General features: G+C 38.9%; 1 protein-coding gene across 3 annotated transcripts; it reads left to right on the top strand.

Moving 5' to 3' along the window:
• The first annotated feature begins 1,109 nt into the window (after nt 1-1,109).
• Nucleotides 1,110-16,346, top strand: flj11011l (ubiquitin conjugating enzyme E2 W). 3 transcript variants are annotated; one of them, XM_012857370.3, is made up of 6 exons: nt 1,110-1,308; nt 4,155-4,246; nt 11,492-11,594; nt 13,788-13,943; nt 14,034-14,109; nt 14,198-16,346. In XM_012857370.3, the coding sequence occupies exons 1-6, from the start codon at nt 1,294-1,296 to the stop codon at nt 14,209-14,211; spliced, it is 456 nt and encodes a 151-aa protein (XP_012712824.1). In that variant the 5' UTR covers nt 1,110-1,293; the 3' UTR covers nt 14,212-16,346. The 3 variants fall into 3 exon arrangements, with proteins under 3 accessions (XP_012712824.1, XP_035981407.1, XP_012712825.1); XM_036125514.1 differs by lacking the exon at nt 1,110-1,308 and adding an exon at nt 1,437-1,472; XM_012857371.3 differs by lacking the exon at nt 1,110-1,308 and adding an exon at nt 1,515-1,612.
• The last annotated feature ends 1,816 nt before the right edge of the window (nt 16,347-18,162 follow it).

The following is an 18,162-nucleotide window of genomic DNA, read 5'->3' as shown; positions in this document are numbered from 1 at the left end:
TTTGCATGTGATTTGGAAATCAGGATTCCAGAAAGGGGAAGAGGCACTGAATCCATGTTGTTTGAGTGATGATTTGTGGAGCCATGTCCTGCTTTTATGGTTCCACTGGTTTCTGTCCGGTCCAAAGTCAGTGCAGCCATCATGCTGTCCTCTGCTGACCAGTTTTATGGAGAGGATTTTCTCTTTCCAGCAGGATTAGGCAGCCCTTTGCCCAAAGTATGAATACCTGTTTTAAAGCCCATGGCATCCTCTCGCGGCTGCTGTTATCCTTGTGTGTGCGCTCTTTTCTGAAAAGCTCTTTCTTCCACTTAACTTTCCATTAATCTACTTGTTAGACCGCCGCTTTTAATTCAGTGTTTTTCTCTGATTAAGTGTTAGCCAAGCCAACTTTATAAGCACTTTAAAAACAGCACAGCTGACCAAAAATGTACTGCATAGATAAACGCATAAAAGAAGTTACAATAAACTACAGTAAAATCCAATATAAAACACGTAAAAATATAAGCAACTTGAGTAAAACATATTATAAAACGCTTAAAAGATGTAAGAATCTTGAATAAGGTGAGCTCTGTCATGCTACGTCAAAAGCTAGGAAGAAAAGGGTTTTTAGAGCAGATTTCATTTCACAGCCATTTCATTACAAAGCGATATCACATTTCTGTATTAAAAATCTACACTGAATTGCAGGTTTTCATCAGGTGAAAGGCCCAAGAGTTAACATTTATAAGAATAAGCACTTAAAACATGTCATTGTTTTTATATGCGTTTGGCTTTATCAATTGGATTATTGAAATGTACGAACTTTTCAACTGATATTGAAATTTATTCGGATGAATCAGTATAAAGAACGACCTTAAAAGCGGGGTCCTATTTAAAATTAAGCCTATAACAAAGGAGGTCGCTGGTCAAATTACACGCAGTGATTAACACTATGGGACTATTGTTATTTGGGTTGGGTTGTTAGCTGCGCACAAATTAACATTTAACTTGTCTCATGATGTCATAAACAGGTTAAGCCCCCCTTCAGCAGCGGTCATTGGCCGGCGCCTTGTGTCACGTGAACAGCGGCCTTTTAACTCCGCGTGCCTTTTTGTTTTAATCTCACCGAAAGTACCTGCTGCATCTCTACACCAGCGTCACGTTCCGTGAGCGACAGAGCCGCGAGCTGGGCGGAGGCGCAACAACGAGAACTGCTCCTCGCGGTCGGTCAAAACAACTTCTCCCGTCACGTGACCGCCTGACGCACCGTCCTCCACTCTGCGCTGATGCAGAGAGGGAGGGGGGGTTTCCATCATGGCGTCGATGCAGGTAAGGATACAATTGACAGCGAGCGGTTATTTGTCGTTTACCGGCGCTTCGTTTCGGTCTTTCTCGGCTGTTGACGGCCGGTTGGTTTGCTTACGTGTATTCGTCAAAACAAACAGCGCTGACAAGGAGGTGGAAGCCGTGAAATGTGTCCCCGAACTACCCAGGTTCGGAGCTTTTGGTCTTTGCTAGCAACACTACTAGCTCATCATCATCATCATCATCATCACCCACGGCAAGCCGAGGAGAGCTGGGGAAGTAGCTCGCCCTGGAACTACGTGTTGATGCCTGCCTGTGGCTTTTCCTCGTAAGGACCTGGGAGGCTAATTTCACGGAATCTGGGTTCTGGGTATTTTTGGAGAAAGTGGTTCTGGTTCGGTTTGTTTGGTCGACCTGTTCCACAGGCTGCTAACGACGCGGTGCGCAGTTAAATGCCGTTTCAGGCGCGGACCCGAACAGGTGCATCGCCAACAGACAATAGCTTTAAAAGAAAAAGTCGAGAGATTTTTTTTTCTTTTTTTTTTTTTCAGTCAGCACGTAAATTAACTGACTGAAAAAAAATAAAACTGTAGCGAGTTTTACATTTAAACACGTTAATTTGCAGTTATTACTTATTTGTTCTAACGGCTTCCCAAGCGTTAACGCTGTATTTGAATCGGATTGTTTTAACGTGTTTTTATAAGTTGTGTCCCATATCATGATGTAAGGTCCTGTTCCCCCTGCCTCTTGGCTACAAATGCATAGATGCACATTAGAAACTAAACTAAAGGAAGCAATTTCAAAACAACAACCAAGGCTTATATTTATTTAGTGTTTGTGTCCCATGAATGTAAACCGATTGATCTAGCTACTAACTTATTTACTTTATTACCAACTCACTGCCAGGACAGATTAGGCAAAGGGCGGTTACTGGTACCAGGGTTTTAAAATAGAAATAAAAATGTTCCTTCCTACAGTTTACGGTCCTTTGAATAAGATGCTAAAAATATGCTGAATGGACTGGATTGTGTGTCTATGGAGCAGTTCTGCTATTCTCAACTCTTGTCATGTGTTGCTGCACACTGCTGGTCAGCTGGCTGGAGGGAAGGGGGTGAGGAAGCTAATACCCTTTTCAGTTCTTTATAAAAGGACAAATTTGGTCGTTTGGAAATATTTCTAGTTGCAAACAAACACACACACAGTCCTGTGTAGAAACTAAAGGTGTGTCAGCCATCACTCCTGTTAAGATCATGCTGGAATTGGAACTACAGTTTCACGTGGGCTTGTGTGTTAAGGAGCCAGCTGCAGATTCTGCTCGAGCAGACTGCACAATTAATCAATATTAGCTGGTTATACTTGTGGCAATAATCACTTCTAAATTTGGAAATTAGATCATAAACATGTAAGTTTCTAAATTTTCCGGAGTGAAAACTTTGAAACCTTGGCATTTATTTATTTTTTCCCCAGTTTTATCATACCACAACAATGTAATACCAAGTCAATGGTATTATTTAGGGCTGTATGATATTATTAAACCTTCCAGTGGTGTCTTCTTTTATTTTCTTTCACATCTGTGCTTCCAGCACTCAGTGATCTTTAGCATTTGGGGCCATTTCTGTTTGGTGTGAGCATCTGCTGCTGTAAGTCTTTGTCCAATGGGTTAAATATTGCGTCGGCATGTGAAATGCAAGTTGATACCACTTAAAGTAAATTAGCCAACAATTATCATGCACCAAAGAGCCCTTTGTGATATTGGCGTTGCACGTACTGATAGTAGGGTGACAATATATTTGTGATATATTGTGCAGCCCTTTGTCATTACACGAAAAGAAAGAAGAGGACCATTGTCTTTGTAGGATTACGGCAACTCTTGATAATGTTTTGATTTTTAAAAGAAGGGGGGAAAAAATATTCTGGGTGTCCAAACCTCCTAAAGAGTTTAGGACCAACCTATAAGTAATCACCTACTGTCTCATGTCAGAGCACTTAATTGTAGATCTGATTGCAACTGATCCACGTTTTTCAGAACCTTCCTAAGGATCTAGGCCTGGATTGACCAGTTGAAATATTAAAAATAAATAACTTCGATATCAGGAAAACATGCCTCTGCATTGTTGGTGTTGAACGTTAACGCGAGGAACTCGGCTGGGATTGACGCACATTCTCCTCACGCTTCTTTTTTATTTCTCTCACGATGTCCTCATCCCTCTGAGCTTTAGTGTCTCTGTCACTAAAATCTCTACCAAGTGGGTGCATTAAGTGCAGTCGGAGCCCATCTAGCTGACCAAATGTATTGTTGGGTGGATGGCCCTTGAAATATAATAGCCCACTAAATATTGAATCCAAGCTGTTCTTTGCAATTGCAGTGTTGCGACTATTGATATTTAGATGATGCTGATGTAATTTCAGTGTATTATGCGGCTCTATCTCTTCCCTAATGTCATCTTTTACAGTATCCGATATCTCTTTATACATTTACTTTCAACCTCTTTAAATAATAAATAGGCTGATGCGTTATATCGCACACTCATCATGTTAACTTTTTATAGACATACATTTTTGTAAATATTTGGATATATTCTTTTTAGTAAATCTGCTAAGCGAGTTAGTTTTAAACCTAAAACTTTTGTCATTCTACAAACTATCTGGACCATATTTAGCATTAAAAGGGCTGTTCCATTACAATATTTGCTGTTAACATTATTAAAGTTAGTAATCATTTATATGACTAAGCATATTTTATATGGCTTTCTGTTTTGACTCAACATGTCCTTTTCTACTATGTTTTCCATGAAGTCAAGTTGGAGGGCCATATTGTGACTGAGGTGTGAACATAAACATTGTTTTTTTTTTTTGTTTTTTTTCAACAGAAAAGGCTACAAAAGGAATTATTGGCCCTGCAAAATGATCCGCCCCCAGGAATGACGCTCGATGAGAAAAGTGTACAGAACACCATCACACAGTAAGTATCTGTGCCTCCTGCTTGTTTTTAGTACTGCACAATGATTTCATTCTCCAGATCAATACTAATATTTTCCTGAACTCCTAGCTAGTTTTTTTTTTTTTTTTTTTTTTTTTTTTTTTATAAAATGCTTGAATACCATGAAAGGCTGGTGCTTTGCTCATGGGTGGAGAGGAGGTTAATTTGTGTCATAAATAAGGTTTGGAGGTAAGCTGGAGAATGGGGGTCATTCCAGCGATGGGCAGTTCTGGCCCCTCAGAAGATCGTCTCTCATGCTCAGTGTCGCCATCCACTCTAATGAAATATTCAACGGTCGGCATTCACGAGTTCGGCTTGGGTAACAAGGAGCGCAGGCTGCTCGACGCTAACCCCTCTCTCTGCGTTTCTGCCCTAAAACCCTGTGGAGGCTGTCGCTGTGTGAATCATTTTGGTTTTGAATTTGAAAACTCGTTAACTTTCCGAGGATTTCTTTGCTTTTCCTGCTTTTCCTTTACAACTGCGACTTTGCCTTTTTTGAAAGTTGCTGGCTTGTTCAAATAATCTTGAAGGAGCATCGCTACCGGATCAAAATATGCTGACGTCACACCTGCTCAGCGAGGAGCAAATAATGGCAAACATGACTGCTCATTTGAAACTAAGTAGGTAATAGTAGCTGGACGACTGCTGCATAATCTGCTGACATTAGGATGTTTTTTTTTTTTTTGTTTTTTTTTTTTTTTGTTCTCAGGATGAAACAAATAAAAGGGCAGATCTCTGTGGTCTTACCTCTGGAAATATTCTTCCAAAAGCGCGAACATACAGAGTATTTTGACCCATGCTTGCTAAGAGATCAGGGGTTAAGTGGAAGTTTTTAGCATGTCTGGTACAGATGAAAGTCTTGTATGTTTTTGCTGTTCCCTTGTTATATAACAGACACCTGGACAATGAAGCCGATGAATGTTTTGCATGACTAAAAAGTCTCCTAACCAGTTCATCTGGATCTTGTTATCCTTCTGCATCACAGTTTTTAGCTGGTATGTCTGGGTGTGTCTCTGTTTGTGGCTCCGAGGTTGAACAGTCTCTGCTAGGGTTGGATCTAGGGTGAAGTGATTGACGGCAGCGGGGGATTTGCCTTTCCTGAGTTAGGGAAGCGTTTTCCCCCCCCCGCTTAACAATGAAACCTACATTATCCAGACGGAACGGAGGAAATGTCACAGTAGACAGTTCTGTGCCATATGGGGTGAAGATATGTTGTCAGTTTGGTAGCTGTTGTTTATGGTACACTCTGTCTCTTTGTTGCTCATTAGATTATCACGCCATAGTTGGCTTGATGGCATAATTAGATCCACTTGAATAAGAAAAATGCTACCTAAAAATGTATCTCCCCCCCCCCCCCCCCCCCACACACACACACCCTGCTATTTATCCAAATGGTTTAATGTTACAGCTTTTCTGTTTTTGTTGGATGGGTCACATTATAAGCAGACTAAAGTGAATTTGATCATGTTGAGCATTTTGTCCTTGGCTCTGCTCTTACAGGATCATGCCAGGCATGGTTCAGTGATTTTTGCATTGTAAACATCACTGACGCCATGTCCACTGCAGACGTATGTTGTGTTCAGGAGCTTTTTGCTTGTCTTTAAATTTAAATCTATTGGGTTTCCCATCTGTATTCCTGATGTACAAACAGACTGTCGTGCTCTTGTCACCGTCTGTCTGTAGTGTTAAAAATGAATTCCCAGAGATGTATTCTTTGTTTTTTCTTATTTTTTAAGTTTATATTTTCATTTATCTAACAATTGCAAACAAATCTAATCTGGTTGACACACAATTACCAGACATATTGTATAAATGTAGAAAAGTTAATGTTTACTAAACATAAACATTTTATCTTCAGAATAGCATAAATGGAAAACTTTTTTTTTTCATGAAGCAAAGACCTTAACAAAGATACAATATTCAAAATAAATATGAAAAGGGGGGGGGGGGGTTTATCATGCCTCACAAAGAACATGGCAGGTCTGATGTTTCTGTAACATCACGGAAACATTTAGTCGCTTGATACATTTACATGTATTAAGACACTAGCATGACAGACCAGGGTTCATTTCAGTAGCGTTGTACACAGATTTTTGAATTTATTACTTTTTTTTTAATCAAGTGGTCCAGTTAATAACTCTGCAGCTTGAAGAGAGTCGCATCATTTCAGAGGCTGATCCTTCAATGAGAGTCTGATTGTGTTCAGACTAAAACACCAGCGCAGATGCAAGTTAATCTGAATTCTGTTTTACGATAATCTAGTGTTCGTTTATGTCCATTCACTAATTAAAACAATTACAAGCTGTTTTAAACTTTTACAATTTACTTTATAGTATACAGAAGTAGCCTATGTAGGTTATGAAGGAGAAACTTTGCTGATGATAAACAGTTTATGAGCTAAACCTTTTCATGCCTGTGTTACAGGCACAAAGACAGTTTTGCTACCATCAGATCCGGATTAAATTACTACCAGCTCTGTCAGCACAGTCCTGTAGCTGGGCCTCTGAAGTGAAATGGATTTTGTCCTCCAAATCAATGGAGTATCACATTATTACCAAACCATTGTCAAAACTCAGATAAATATTCAATGTCACTGGGGTCAGGCTGAAAGCTTTTGATGCTTCTGTGGTTCTGGTAGTATTAAAAGACCTGTATCATGCAAAATCCATTTATTTTATTTATTTTTTAGCTTTTAACTGTTATGATGCTATTCCGTCATCAAAATCAAGTGCGGTCATGACCCGCCCCCTACATGACCATTCTGCCCCTGCCCAGTAAACAGCCCACCCAATGAGAGGCTACGTGAGGCAGAGCGCAATCGTTTCTGCTCATAGTGGAGATGAAGTGGCTCTTTAAGCACCTAATCTGCACACCCATTGTTCAAAATGGCTTTTATAACACGTGTTATCACTAATATCCTGTAAAATATCTGTAAATGTATGTAATTATTTACTAATGCTGAATAAAATTGGTCAAAGACAATTATATCACTCATGAAATATTTATTAACTAAACATTTCAAAAATTCACTTGAAACTTTATCAAATTAGGCTTCATCAAAGCAGCAACACACCCATTTAAAACAGACGGGTCACAAAAATTCAGCACAGAATTGTCAATGCAAGGAAGCTGTTCATGGTGGTGACCTATAAATTAGTAACGTCACATTTTGAAGCAGTATTTAAACGTGTTATTGTAAATATTTACATGTTTTTTCTAATTACACATTAATGAGATGCATGTGCCTATTGGAGTGCGCAGATTTTTTTTAAATCTTCGGTGGCCCTGAGAAGAGGGCCACTCGCAAGTCCTGTTCAACAGAGAGCCGTGACCTCCTGTTGTTCTCCATGTAAATCAGAGCAGAGAGAGTTAACTCACACAGGTAGGTAGTGGGGAAAATAAGTTGCTCAATCAATGGGAGCTCATTAAAATTGAGTTTCAGTGTGCGGTCCACGTGGAGCTTTGCGCTGTCCTCGCTTTCATGGTGAGCCTTTCTGTTGATGATTCCTGGTTGAATGGTTCTCGGATCCAGTCATAGTCCTCGATGTCAGCCACACGTGGAAATTGGCGCTCAAACGTCTCTTTTAAGGCCAGAAGGTGTTCAGCATATACAATACGCTCCCTCGCTGCCTGTGGCGCAGCTGATGTCAGCGGGAACTTGTCCATGGAGCCATGTTGCAAAGCCTCGCGCCACACGATAATTTTGTTCATAAACCCCCGAATCTTGTCTGTGGCTGATAAAATGTTTTCCCCCGTGACAGCCAACGTACCTCTGTGTGGAGGACACCTGCGATTCCCTTTAGCAAGCGTGGAAGGATGAGTGTCTATTTGTGAGGCTTCTTCTGCTTTGGAATAAGCTTCGCTAGCATGTAATTAGCCTCCATTGCCTTTTCAGACACTTCCACACAATCCAACAAACGGACTTGCTGCCTCTGGTTCAAATCCCGTGCTCTTTTTTAAAGTATGCCAAGTTTCTCTCAACATGGAACGGATGTTTGGTTTCCAAGTGCCTCTTCATGCTTGCTTGGAATCATGTTAGCATTAGCTAGGTTTGACCATGATAGCGTTAGCTAGCTTTGACAGAGGACGCACTCGTTGACATCCCCAGTCCAACTGAAGCCATAAGAGAGATAACTTTCATGATACGGTCTGCTGACAGTTTTCTTTTCCTCTTTTCTGTCGATGGTGGGTTGTCTGCAGTTTCGCACAAGCGCTCCATTTTGCCTCTTTCTCTCTTTCAATGTTGTCCTACGGCCTTTAATGTTTCAGTCTTATAATTCCTGCCTGCACAACGGTGCGGACAGTGAAATACAGGATTGTCTTTGAGGATCTTTTTTTAAATAATTGTTTTAGGTATAGAGTTTGCATTATGAAATGAGTGCATGCAAAATACTAATAGTACATTAAAAAAATAATAATTATTGTTTAGTTGTATATTACCATAAAATGTATGGGTTGTCACAAAATCCCACAGCACATAGTTTGGGAACCAATGGTATAGGGCTTCCTAAAAGCTTATTATTGTATGGGCGATAAGCTTTTGATAAGATAATGATGAGAGATTATGGTGGAGCCAGACTGAAGATGACAATTGGAGCACAAAAAAGGCAGAAAACTGTAGCAACCTACCCTGCTGCTGTAGTTGATCCCTAAATAAAATATTTAGCAAAATGACTAGAAAGACAGAAGTTGTACAGGGCTGCTACTGAGTATGTTGGCATGGACCAGATAATTGTTTACACTGTAAAATGTTTTGTATGCATCAGATCCATGTTTGTTTTGAAACACTTTTTTTTTTTTTTTTTTTTTTTAAAGAATAATCCTTTATTTTTCGCTCTGTAGTCGAGTGTAGTTGCGTCATCATTAAACTAACAAGCAAACGGAAGTACACAGTGGCACACTAAAGATAAGCAATTCTAATAAAATCAGCTAACTGCACAACTAAATCAGAGGTACATACTACCATAGAGGATATTAACACTTATACTTAGTGCTATCTTGTCTGATGTTTTGCCACATGAGGAAGTTGCATTTAAATATTTCTCTAAATGAGGGCTGTATTGTCTCCTGCCTGTTACTTCTGCCTTGATTAAGTTACGTTTGTCATTTTGTAATTAATCATATTTTTTTGCTGTGGCTTCAAAACATGTTCTGGGATCGGGGTTCCAGTATTTTTCTTAGTGTTTGTGTGGAGTTTGAAACTTATTAAATAAGTATTTAAATAAAAATGTTCAGCCATGATCTACTAATTTACATTTTAAACAGAACTGCAGTAACTTCAGCGAAAATGAAAAATAATTTTTTAGTTAATACTGTAACATTTAGCGTTATTTTGGTTTTGATACCAAAGCAAAATTATGTAACAAACTAAATTGTGTTTTTTTGTAAAATATAATTTTTTGCTATTCAGCTCTTTACACTTGAAGTATACAAGCTAATATCGGCTGGTTTGTTAGTCAGGCTATCTGCTGTGGCAGGCAGTCCGCAGTCAGCTGCTTAACAGCTTTACCTTAAGGCAAATCACTTCCTAAAAAACAAAACTGTGTATTTGTTTTGACCATAAATCTTTCCATACAGCTGAATTAGAGGTAAAATGTAGGGCCTTCGTTTGCCAGCTGACTATCAGTGTTCAGCAACAGGTGGGGGAAGTGCAGTACTTTTTATTTTATGTTCTACAAAGCAGAAAAAACCCTGCATCCCTTTCTCTGGCATCTTTATTAAGAAAAATATTAGCCGTATTGAAACCTTAATATTTTGTAAACATTGGTATAACTTGTTACAGGTAACCAGTCTTTGACTAGTCTGGTGTTCCTGCAAATCTAATTTTCATTCTCCAGATAATATAGATTGCAGACTTTGAAGTAAAGCAAAGCTCAGAAAAGCCAATGTTACAATTTTTGATTGTAAGTACCAGGTTATCTGGGTTGTTGTGACTATGATGCCTTTACTTACACAGTTAAAGAACAAACGGATAAAAAATATACATCTACAAGCCTTATCTATATCTCACCTATCACAGCTAGCCTTGCTAAAATTTGTTTGACTTGCCTAATCACTCATTAATCCATGTCGACTCCAACTTTATATGTTGCTTGTACAACTTACTGCATTAAGAAAACAAATTGGTGCTCTTTTTTTTTTTCTTTTTTTTTTTTTTAATTCTTGACCTGGGAATTTCCATCATCTGGATAATAGGGTTGTCACAGTAGCAAAATTTAATTAGACATTTTTGTATTAAGAAAAATACTCAATATTTAATAACATTTTTGAGACCCTGGCAACATTGTTTAAGAGTCGTTTATGGTTAAGTGCAAACAAAATTATGACAAACTTAACTTTTAATTTTCTTGATTAGTGCAAAAAAGTAGGGGGGGACAATTCTCTACAGGATTAAAATTAAGTAGAAACATAAATGTATCACTACAATATTGCTCTTCATGGTCTTTAAAAGTTCTTGAATGAATATCTTGGAAATGGAGGAAAAAACATATGAAGGTCAATTAAATTATAAAACATGTGGTAAATATATTGGATATTTTTAAGTCATAGACAATTACATTAAATTATTGCTAAATTGTTTAATCCCTCTAGGATTATTAAAGTATTTCTGATTTATTTTAAGTGTATTTGTTTATTTGACCATTTACATATTTCCACTTTCATTTTTAATTTTCAGTGTTGGGCCTCCATACTTTCAACCCTCTAGAAAAATGTACCGTATTTTGCAGACTTTTTTTCCTTGTTGTCCAAGTTGTCCCTAAAGAGGGGCTCGTGTTTATCTGGCAGTACTCGACATGTTCATGCATCAGGGAGAAAGTCTGCTTCTCTGCAAACAATTAACCAAAGTAGCAGGACAAACCCCAAACTTTGTCTCCTTGGCGCACGCTGACATGAGTGCTGCTACGGTCCTCTCAGTTCTTTACTGCACACTAAATACACTTAATTTCCTTCACAAGAACATAGATTTGCACATGTTGGTTCTGATTTTAACACCTGGAGAATGCGTGGTTCTGGAAAAAAATAAAAAATAAACAGAAGAAAACTTGAACCTTTTAGCTCAGATTTGTTGCCCCAATTCTAAATATTCTTCAAACCTGTTTTTACTCCCCCTTTTTTAACCTCCCCAGTGTTTATCTTTAGTTGCCTTGAGGATTGTTGTAATCATTGTGTTTGAAGGAGATTCCAGACATATTTTAACACTGCGCCTGCTTTTTGTTTGTTTTTTAGGTGGATTGTAGATATGGAAGGCGCATCTGGCACGTTGTATGAAGGAGAGAAATTTCAGCTGCTTTTCAAATTTAGTAGTCGATATCCTTTTGATTCCCCTCAGGTAAGTCGGTGAACAGTCTTATTGTGTTATTCAGGAACCAGTCTCCATTTTTAGAGCGGTTTGAGTTTAAAAATTGGGTCTTGAAGCCACGTCTGTGATGGAAGAGTAGACATGTTCTCATGTCCCTAAAGCACTTGAGCCTATGCCCCATGTCTTTTATTAACTCTTGCCTAATCGGCTTTTACAGGAAATGATTAAATGCTTGTTAATCCTATAAATATTAGATGGTGCTTTGATTCTCGAGTGTTTAAGCAATAGAGAACAAAAACATAGACGTCAATAATAGCTTAGATGATGCCTGTGCTGCATTTTGGTCCGGTTCCTCCAGACTGAAGGCCATTTATGTTATAAATGATTCCTGCTGGCCTCCTGGACCCTAGTTAATAATGTTTCAGTCCATTGCTTCCGTTTCTCTCACAAACTTCAGCTTCCACTTAACCCTCTGCAATGAATCAGCTTGTTTGCTTTCTAGAAATGAGTTTCTTATTTATTATAGAATCGTATAAGCTGTTTAGGTCTTCACGCTGGCTTTTTTAACATCTTGGATTGTAGCATTGTTGTGAGGATTTTCTGTGTTTTACTGTCATTAAATGTTATTTGCCTAATGTTGATTTTGGGTAAACAAGACTGGAAGTTTCTCAGGGGTTTTAGGCCGGCCACAGTAAACATGTTAAAGCAGCAAACTCACACGCGGCTCTCGGCTGCTAGCTTAATTTCCAACACACGGGTGTATATAAACTAAATGTTTATCATTATTGTTTTTCTAATGGGTCAGAAAACGCTACATTTTCAGATATCTGTCAGCCAATCCTAAACCTTAGTGATATAAAACACGATAAAACCCTGAGCTGAAAACCACTTGGCCTTCATCCCAGTGCAAGTTAACCCTCAACAAGAACTAGTTCACAACTCAGCACTTGTTCATTGCTCCTAATCTGAACATTTTGAACTAAATTCACTCTCTAAACACTAGGTTCACATTGATTGATTTTTAAATATTTGTTTTTAATTAAAAACAGCCTTTAAAATGTATCATGATTTTCAACTCTCGTCTCTTTTTAGTAAAGCTGCCTTAATTCTCATGTACGCCAACTTTAGTTAGCCAACAGAATAATAAGAAAAAGCATTTGACATTTTAACCTTCTGGAGTTTTTTTAACTGTTTAGTATTCCTCTTTTAATGAAAAATGAGAACACTGGAAAGTAGACCAGTGGCGCCCTCTAATGATCGCCCCAACTTTTTGACGTAATTAATGGCATTTTACTACTACCTGCACATGGCGTTTTCTTTGTTGTTGGTAAAAACGGAAACATGTTGCTGCATTTCTGCTGCTTGTGGACACCACAACGGCGCACGTTTTCTCTGACAACTGCACGATTTGAATACGGGATCCAGACTGGAAGGATTTAAAAAAACGCATAATCATGTTATTCAGTTTCAAATGTGGGGTTAGCTTTCTGTCAGTAAAAACTGTGTTCCCAAAAGTAATTTGTTAAATGTAAGTGGGTAGTCGTGCATAAATGTAAGATTTGCATGCTTCCATTACAATCAAATTACACATAAACGGGAACTCTGCATTTGATCAGTGTGAATGCTAACTGAAATGCTAACTTTAAACATTATAAATATGAATAAACTGTCAATGTTATGTGATGGGGCCCACAGGCATCATGCATGAAACACAAGAAACATCGACTGATCCGCATACTGCACATGCAGACTGGATGCAAAGTAAATTAAACAAATTCAAGGGTTTTTAGAACTGGTTGAAAAGACCAGCTAGTTATATTGCAGCCCTCAAATCTGGCCCTAATGGAATAGTAACAACGTGGAAACCTTTTGTTAAAGGAAAACCATGATAAGTCCAGTTTTTAGGAACCATATGGGAGACATAAACACTTGGAAGCCCCATGCTGTGTGGAGATTTCCTCTGCAGGGGCGGCTAAGTTGATGGGAAGATGAATTATTTTGAAAACCCATGTATTATAACACTACTTTGTGTTGGTCTGTCGCATATAGTGTCATTAACATGTATGGAAATGTAAAAGTGCCAAGAGGTATGAATACTTTTTTTCAGGATCCTGCGTATTTTACCATGAGTTCCCAGTTGGGTCACCTTTCACTTTCTGTTGTCGTGTATTCTGTGCCTTCTCTCAATAAACCCCTGATGTCTTTGTTTCTTTAATTGTGCAGGTAATGTTCACAGGAGAGAATATACCTGTCCACCCACACGTGTATAGCAACGGTCACATCTGTCTATCTATTCTGACGGAAGACTGGTCACCAGCGCTCTCCGTGCAATCAGTTTGTCTTAGTATTATCAGCATGTTGTCCAGCTGCAAAGAAAAGGTACGTCTACCGGGCTGGGGAGACGAAACGCAACACGTCATGTTTCCTTTCGCCATCAATTAAAACATTTCCCCCTCCCTTTTTCTGCAGAGACGACCACCTGATAACTCGTTTTATGTAAGAACATGTAACAAAAATCCAAAGAAAACAAAATGGTGGTATCACGGTGAGTAACCTGCACAGCTTGTCCTTCTGTTCCCAGTTTGGAGACGGACGGCCCAACTTCAACGTTTTTTTCTTTCTTTCTTCCGCAGATGATACATGCTAATGTACAAACTTTGTAATAATCGTAGAAGAAAGAAGTCCTACTGACCTACATAAAGCACTTTTTAATCATTCAGTCTTTGAACTCTGACTGGAATAACGGACACCGTGCGCTGGAGGCTCTTGGCTGCGTTTTTTTTTTTTTTTTTTTCCAGAGCAGGCAGTCAGCTTGCATGTTTTAGTTGGTTGTATTATAGAAAATGGAAATAAATGAAGATTTAGAAGTAACCCCAAGACGTATTGTTTTTGGCAAACAGGATTTAAAAGCAGCAAGAGGCAGATTTTTAGGGAGACGATTTAAAATTTCCAGTTTGGGCGATTATTACTGTTTTTGTGTGTGTGTGTGTGGACGCATTTTAAGGTACTTGTGTTGTGCAATACCGACTGATGGACGCATGCTTGGGCCTGTAGAGAAACCCCGATGTTGTCCTCTAGAAGGGTTCTGACCATCAAGCCCCAAGAAAGTGCTTCATCTGTTTGTTTGTTTGTTTTTTTTCCTCCATTATTATTTTTCTTATGCACTGTGAAAGGATCTGGTTTGAAAAGGAACTATTCGTACGTTATCCATGACATGCAGCCACACTGTACTACGCTGTTGTCTGAAACCACTGTATCAAGATTGCGCCGTTTTTCTTCATCTTCCATCTGGACACCTGCTTTCCGTTCTTCCTCCTGCGGTACAAATGGGGATAAAAAAAAAAAACGGACGGGGCGACGCCTCTGGAGTCATCGGAGGACCTCGGTGCACATCTCTGAAGGCTGGGGCAGTTGTCACAAGCCGTCGAGACGCGCCGCACCCTCTCTTCCTCCTTAAAGAATGTCTGTAAGAGAACATTGATTCATTTTTATATGTACAATGATATATATTTATGTACTTTTTAAATTAACATGCTTTAATTTTCTGTCTTTGAAACGTTTGATTTTAAATCTGCTTTTGTACTTTTTTCTGACTAGCTGATACTTTGGAAAAGGGGGTTGTTTAGAAGGGTCAGTATGATATTATTATTTTTTTTCTCTTTTTTTTTTTTTTTTTTTGATATTCGTTATTTAATTTAAATCCTCGTTTGATCTCCAGAGCAGCAATGAATGACGAAAAAGGAGTTGTAAAGAAAGCTTTTGTGATGCCCCCCACCCCCCTCCTCCTTGTCAGACTTTTGGCTCAGGTACTTTTTCAATAAAGAGATCACCTCTAAAAGATACCTATTAAATATTTTGAATTTAACTATATTTTCACCAAAAGAGACTGTTATGTTTTAAAATATTGTACATAGGTCTTTAAAATGTTTGACAATGCGACAGAACACCACAGAGGATGCGTTTAGTTTCTGGCTGAATGATGAAAGGAGTGCTTTATTTCTCTGGAAGTTAGTTCGCAGACATACGTTGGTACAAAAAGAAATAAATAATAAAAAATCAAGAAGTTAGTAGTTTTATCGTGGGGATGCATGCAATTTTAAACCCTACCCTTTCATACCGACATCAAAACATTGTGACGACTTTTTAGTCTTTCCGGCCTTTAGGAACTTTTTTTTTTTTTTTTTTTGCAGAAGATTTATCACAAAGCTCCCTTTTTAGAAGCTGTGGTCAATCCAAGCTGCAATCACTCCATTCCTAATTGAACGTTTATCTCTTAAGATACTTGAATTTTTCCATCTTGGGTTGTTTGTGTTGAGTTGTTTTGGTGAGGCAGGGTTGATCTAGCAGAGTTGAGTGAATGTGATGATGATAATGCCGCTGCGATCTCAAAAACTATATAATTAGTATTTTTATTTTCATCATAATGGCTCTTGTTGACTGTCATGCTATGAGGACAAAAAGGTTGTGAAGTACATGTAAATGCAGTTAGAACAGCAAATGTGCAGAGAGGGAAAAACCAGGCTTTCATCCAGCAGTTTTTAGAACTTGAGTGAATGTTACAAGATTCTTTGTTTTGTTTCTCTTACAATTATTTTGGTTCTTTTTTTTTTTTTTTTTTTTTTTCCAATGTGTTTTGAACTTTTAGTTTGCAGGTTGTGAGTGATAAACACTAATAAGGGTGTGTTATTTATATTTAAAACTTTTGTTCTGGGATGTGCAAGCTCCATGTATTAGGTGCCTGTTCATTTTCATAATCAATAATAAAGCAAAAATTCACTTTTACCATTGGGTCTGTGCCGTCAACACATCTGTCCGCTTCATCTCACTTCTGTCACCTTTCCCGTTCCAGACCTTACACTTCTCCCTCTAAATGGCTGAGGTAATTATTTTAAGAGTAGATCGTTTGTTCTTCAAAGCATTTTGGATCTTGTGGAGTAAAATATTATTTGCCATTGAGCAATTTGTGGCCATGTAAGTCTTATTTTTGGAAAATGCCAAAGACAACAGGTTCAAAATAGTGGCTCAATATCTGCCCAATGGTTATATTTCTAAAACCCACTTGTCATTAAATTGACAACGTGTAGAATCCAAATAAACTTAAGCCAGAAATAAAGTTTTAGCATAAATTATATTAAGCCCAATTACAAACATACATACGAAATTGATTTAAAAATAAAATGTTAATACATTAAAATGTCTAAATGTAGGAACATATAAATCTAGCTCTTTTGTATATTTATTTATTTATTATGTCAGTTTATCTTTACAAGATAAAACAGCCACTATTCCTATCCATATTTCCTCCCTCGCTGAAATGGGGAGAAGCGGTCCTGTGGCGCCCTCTACTGGTCACAACAGCATATTCCATATCTGAGGCGCTACTAAATTCCTTTTTGACTCCTTATTTCCATTTTATGGGGGGAAATAAGCATTTGGAAGCGTTCATTGGTTTTAAAACTCAGTCACCACCTAGTCTGCAGAATAAAAGCTGTGGCATGTGGCTATAGGGGCATGCATCGGGAGTTCCTGTGGTTTGTGATGCATTTGATCTGCACGTTTTGATCAGCGTTCAATCTCCCCACCAATCACCAATCTTAACCATTTCCCTGACCATGTGATTAAATATTCACGGTATGAATTAAACCGCGCTTTTTTTAAAAAAAAAAAAGCAACACGTAATTACGTTGAGTGCACATGAGTGTTATTTTCTCATCAAAATATTTTAACACCGATTACGTGCCGCGCCAAACAGTGGATCTAAAACCCACTGGACGTCGTGGATTCGGCTCAAAAGTTAACTTGCAGCTCCGAGGTAGCGAACCTGGACTGAACCATCGTCACCATGGCGGCGGGGGGGTGGAGACGCCGATTCATTCACCGCGCGCCTCCACCTCCACTGCTTGTCTTATCACGTTTTACAAATAAAACGCTAAAACGACTAGACTGGCAACTTTTACAGAATAATGTCGCCGTGCCGTGTCATAAGCTGGCAACAGGACTTATTTGTTTGGCTTTTTTTTTTTTATCTGGCACCAGTAACATGGTGCGTTCCGTTCTTCCATCCAGTTCTCTTTAGTGTTTGCCAATGTTGGAGGTGTAACTGGGGTCTGGCCCTGGACAAAGGTAAAAAAATATATATATGTTCCCTTTAAGTGTTTGTCCCGTCGTCGCGAGGTAGCCACGGGAGGCCTCGGACCCCGCGTGTCGCTCCGCGCGTGTTGCTCGAGCCGCCTGATTTTATTTTTTCCACGACTTTTCGTGGAAGATGGGGCGGTGTGGAGATGCTAGCAAAGAGAGAGAGAGAGAGAGAGGGGTGTTCTCGGCCGATCAGCCATGATGAACCCTCCGCCGGCTAAGCGAGCGGAACCGGAGGTGGTCTGCTTGAATACAATAAAATACAAATAAAAACGAACCGTTTAAGGAAACAAAAAAAGCCCAGCGACACACTCGTGGCAGCCCGAGCATCTGGCCTCCCTGCGGCTCCGTTTTCAAGCGCTGACATTTAGAGGAAACGCCGTTTTTTCTTCTTCTTCTTCGTCTTCTTCTTCTTCTTCTTCTTCTTGGTGTCGTTAGCTTCCTTGCTAGGCTGGGAGCTGTA

Source organism: Fundulus heteroclitus, chromosome 21 (genome assembly GCF_011125445.2).
Source record: "Fundulus heteroclitus isolate FHET01 chromosome 21, MU-UCD_Fhet_4.1, whole genome shotgun sequence".
In the NCBI taxonomy this organism is placed as follows: domain Eukaryota; kingdom Metazoa; phylum Chordata; class Actinopteri; order Cyprinodontiformes; family Fundulidae; genus Fundulus; species Fundulus heteroclitus.
The sequence above is the reverse complement of the archived record's forward strand: the minus strand, read 5'-3'. Positions and strand labels throughout refer to the sequence as shown.

Coding starts and splice junctions, on each gene's coding strand:
- flj11011l (XM_036125514.1), top strand. CDS start 1,452: ATGTGTCCCCGAACTACCCAG. Junction 1,473..4,154: donor TGTGTCCCCGAACTACCCAG/GTTCGGAGCTTT, acceptor TTTTTTCAACAG/AAAAGGCTACAAAAGGAATT. Junction 13,944..14,033: donor TGTCCAGCTGCAAAGAAAAG/GTACGTCTACCG, acceptor CTTTTTCTGCAG/AGACGACCACCTGATAACTC.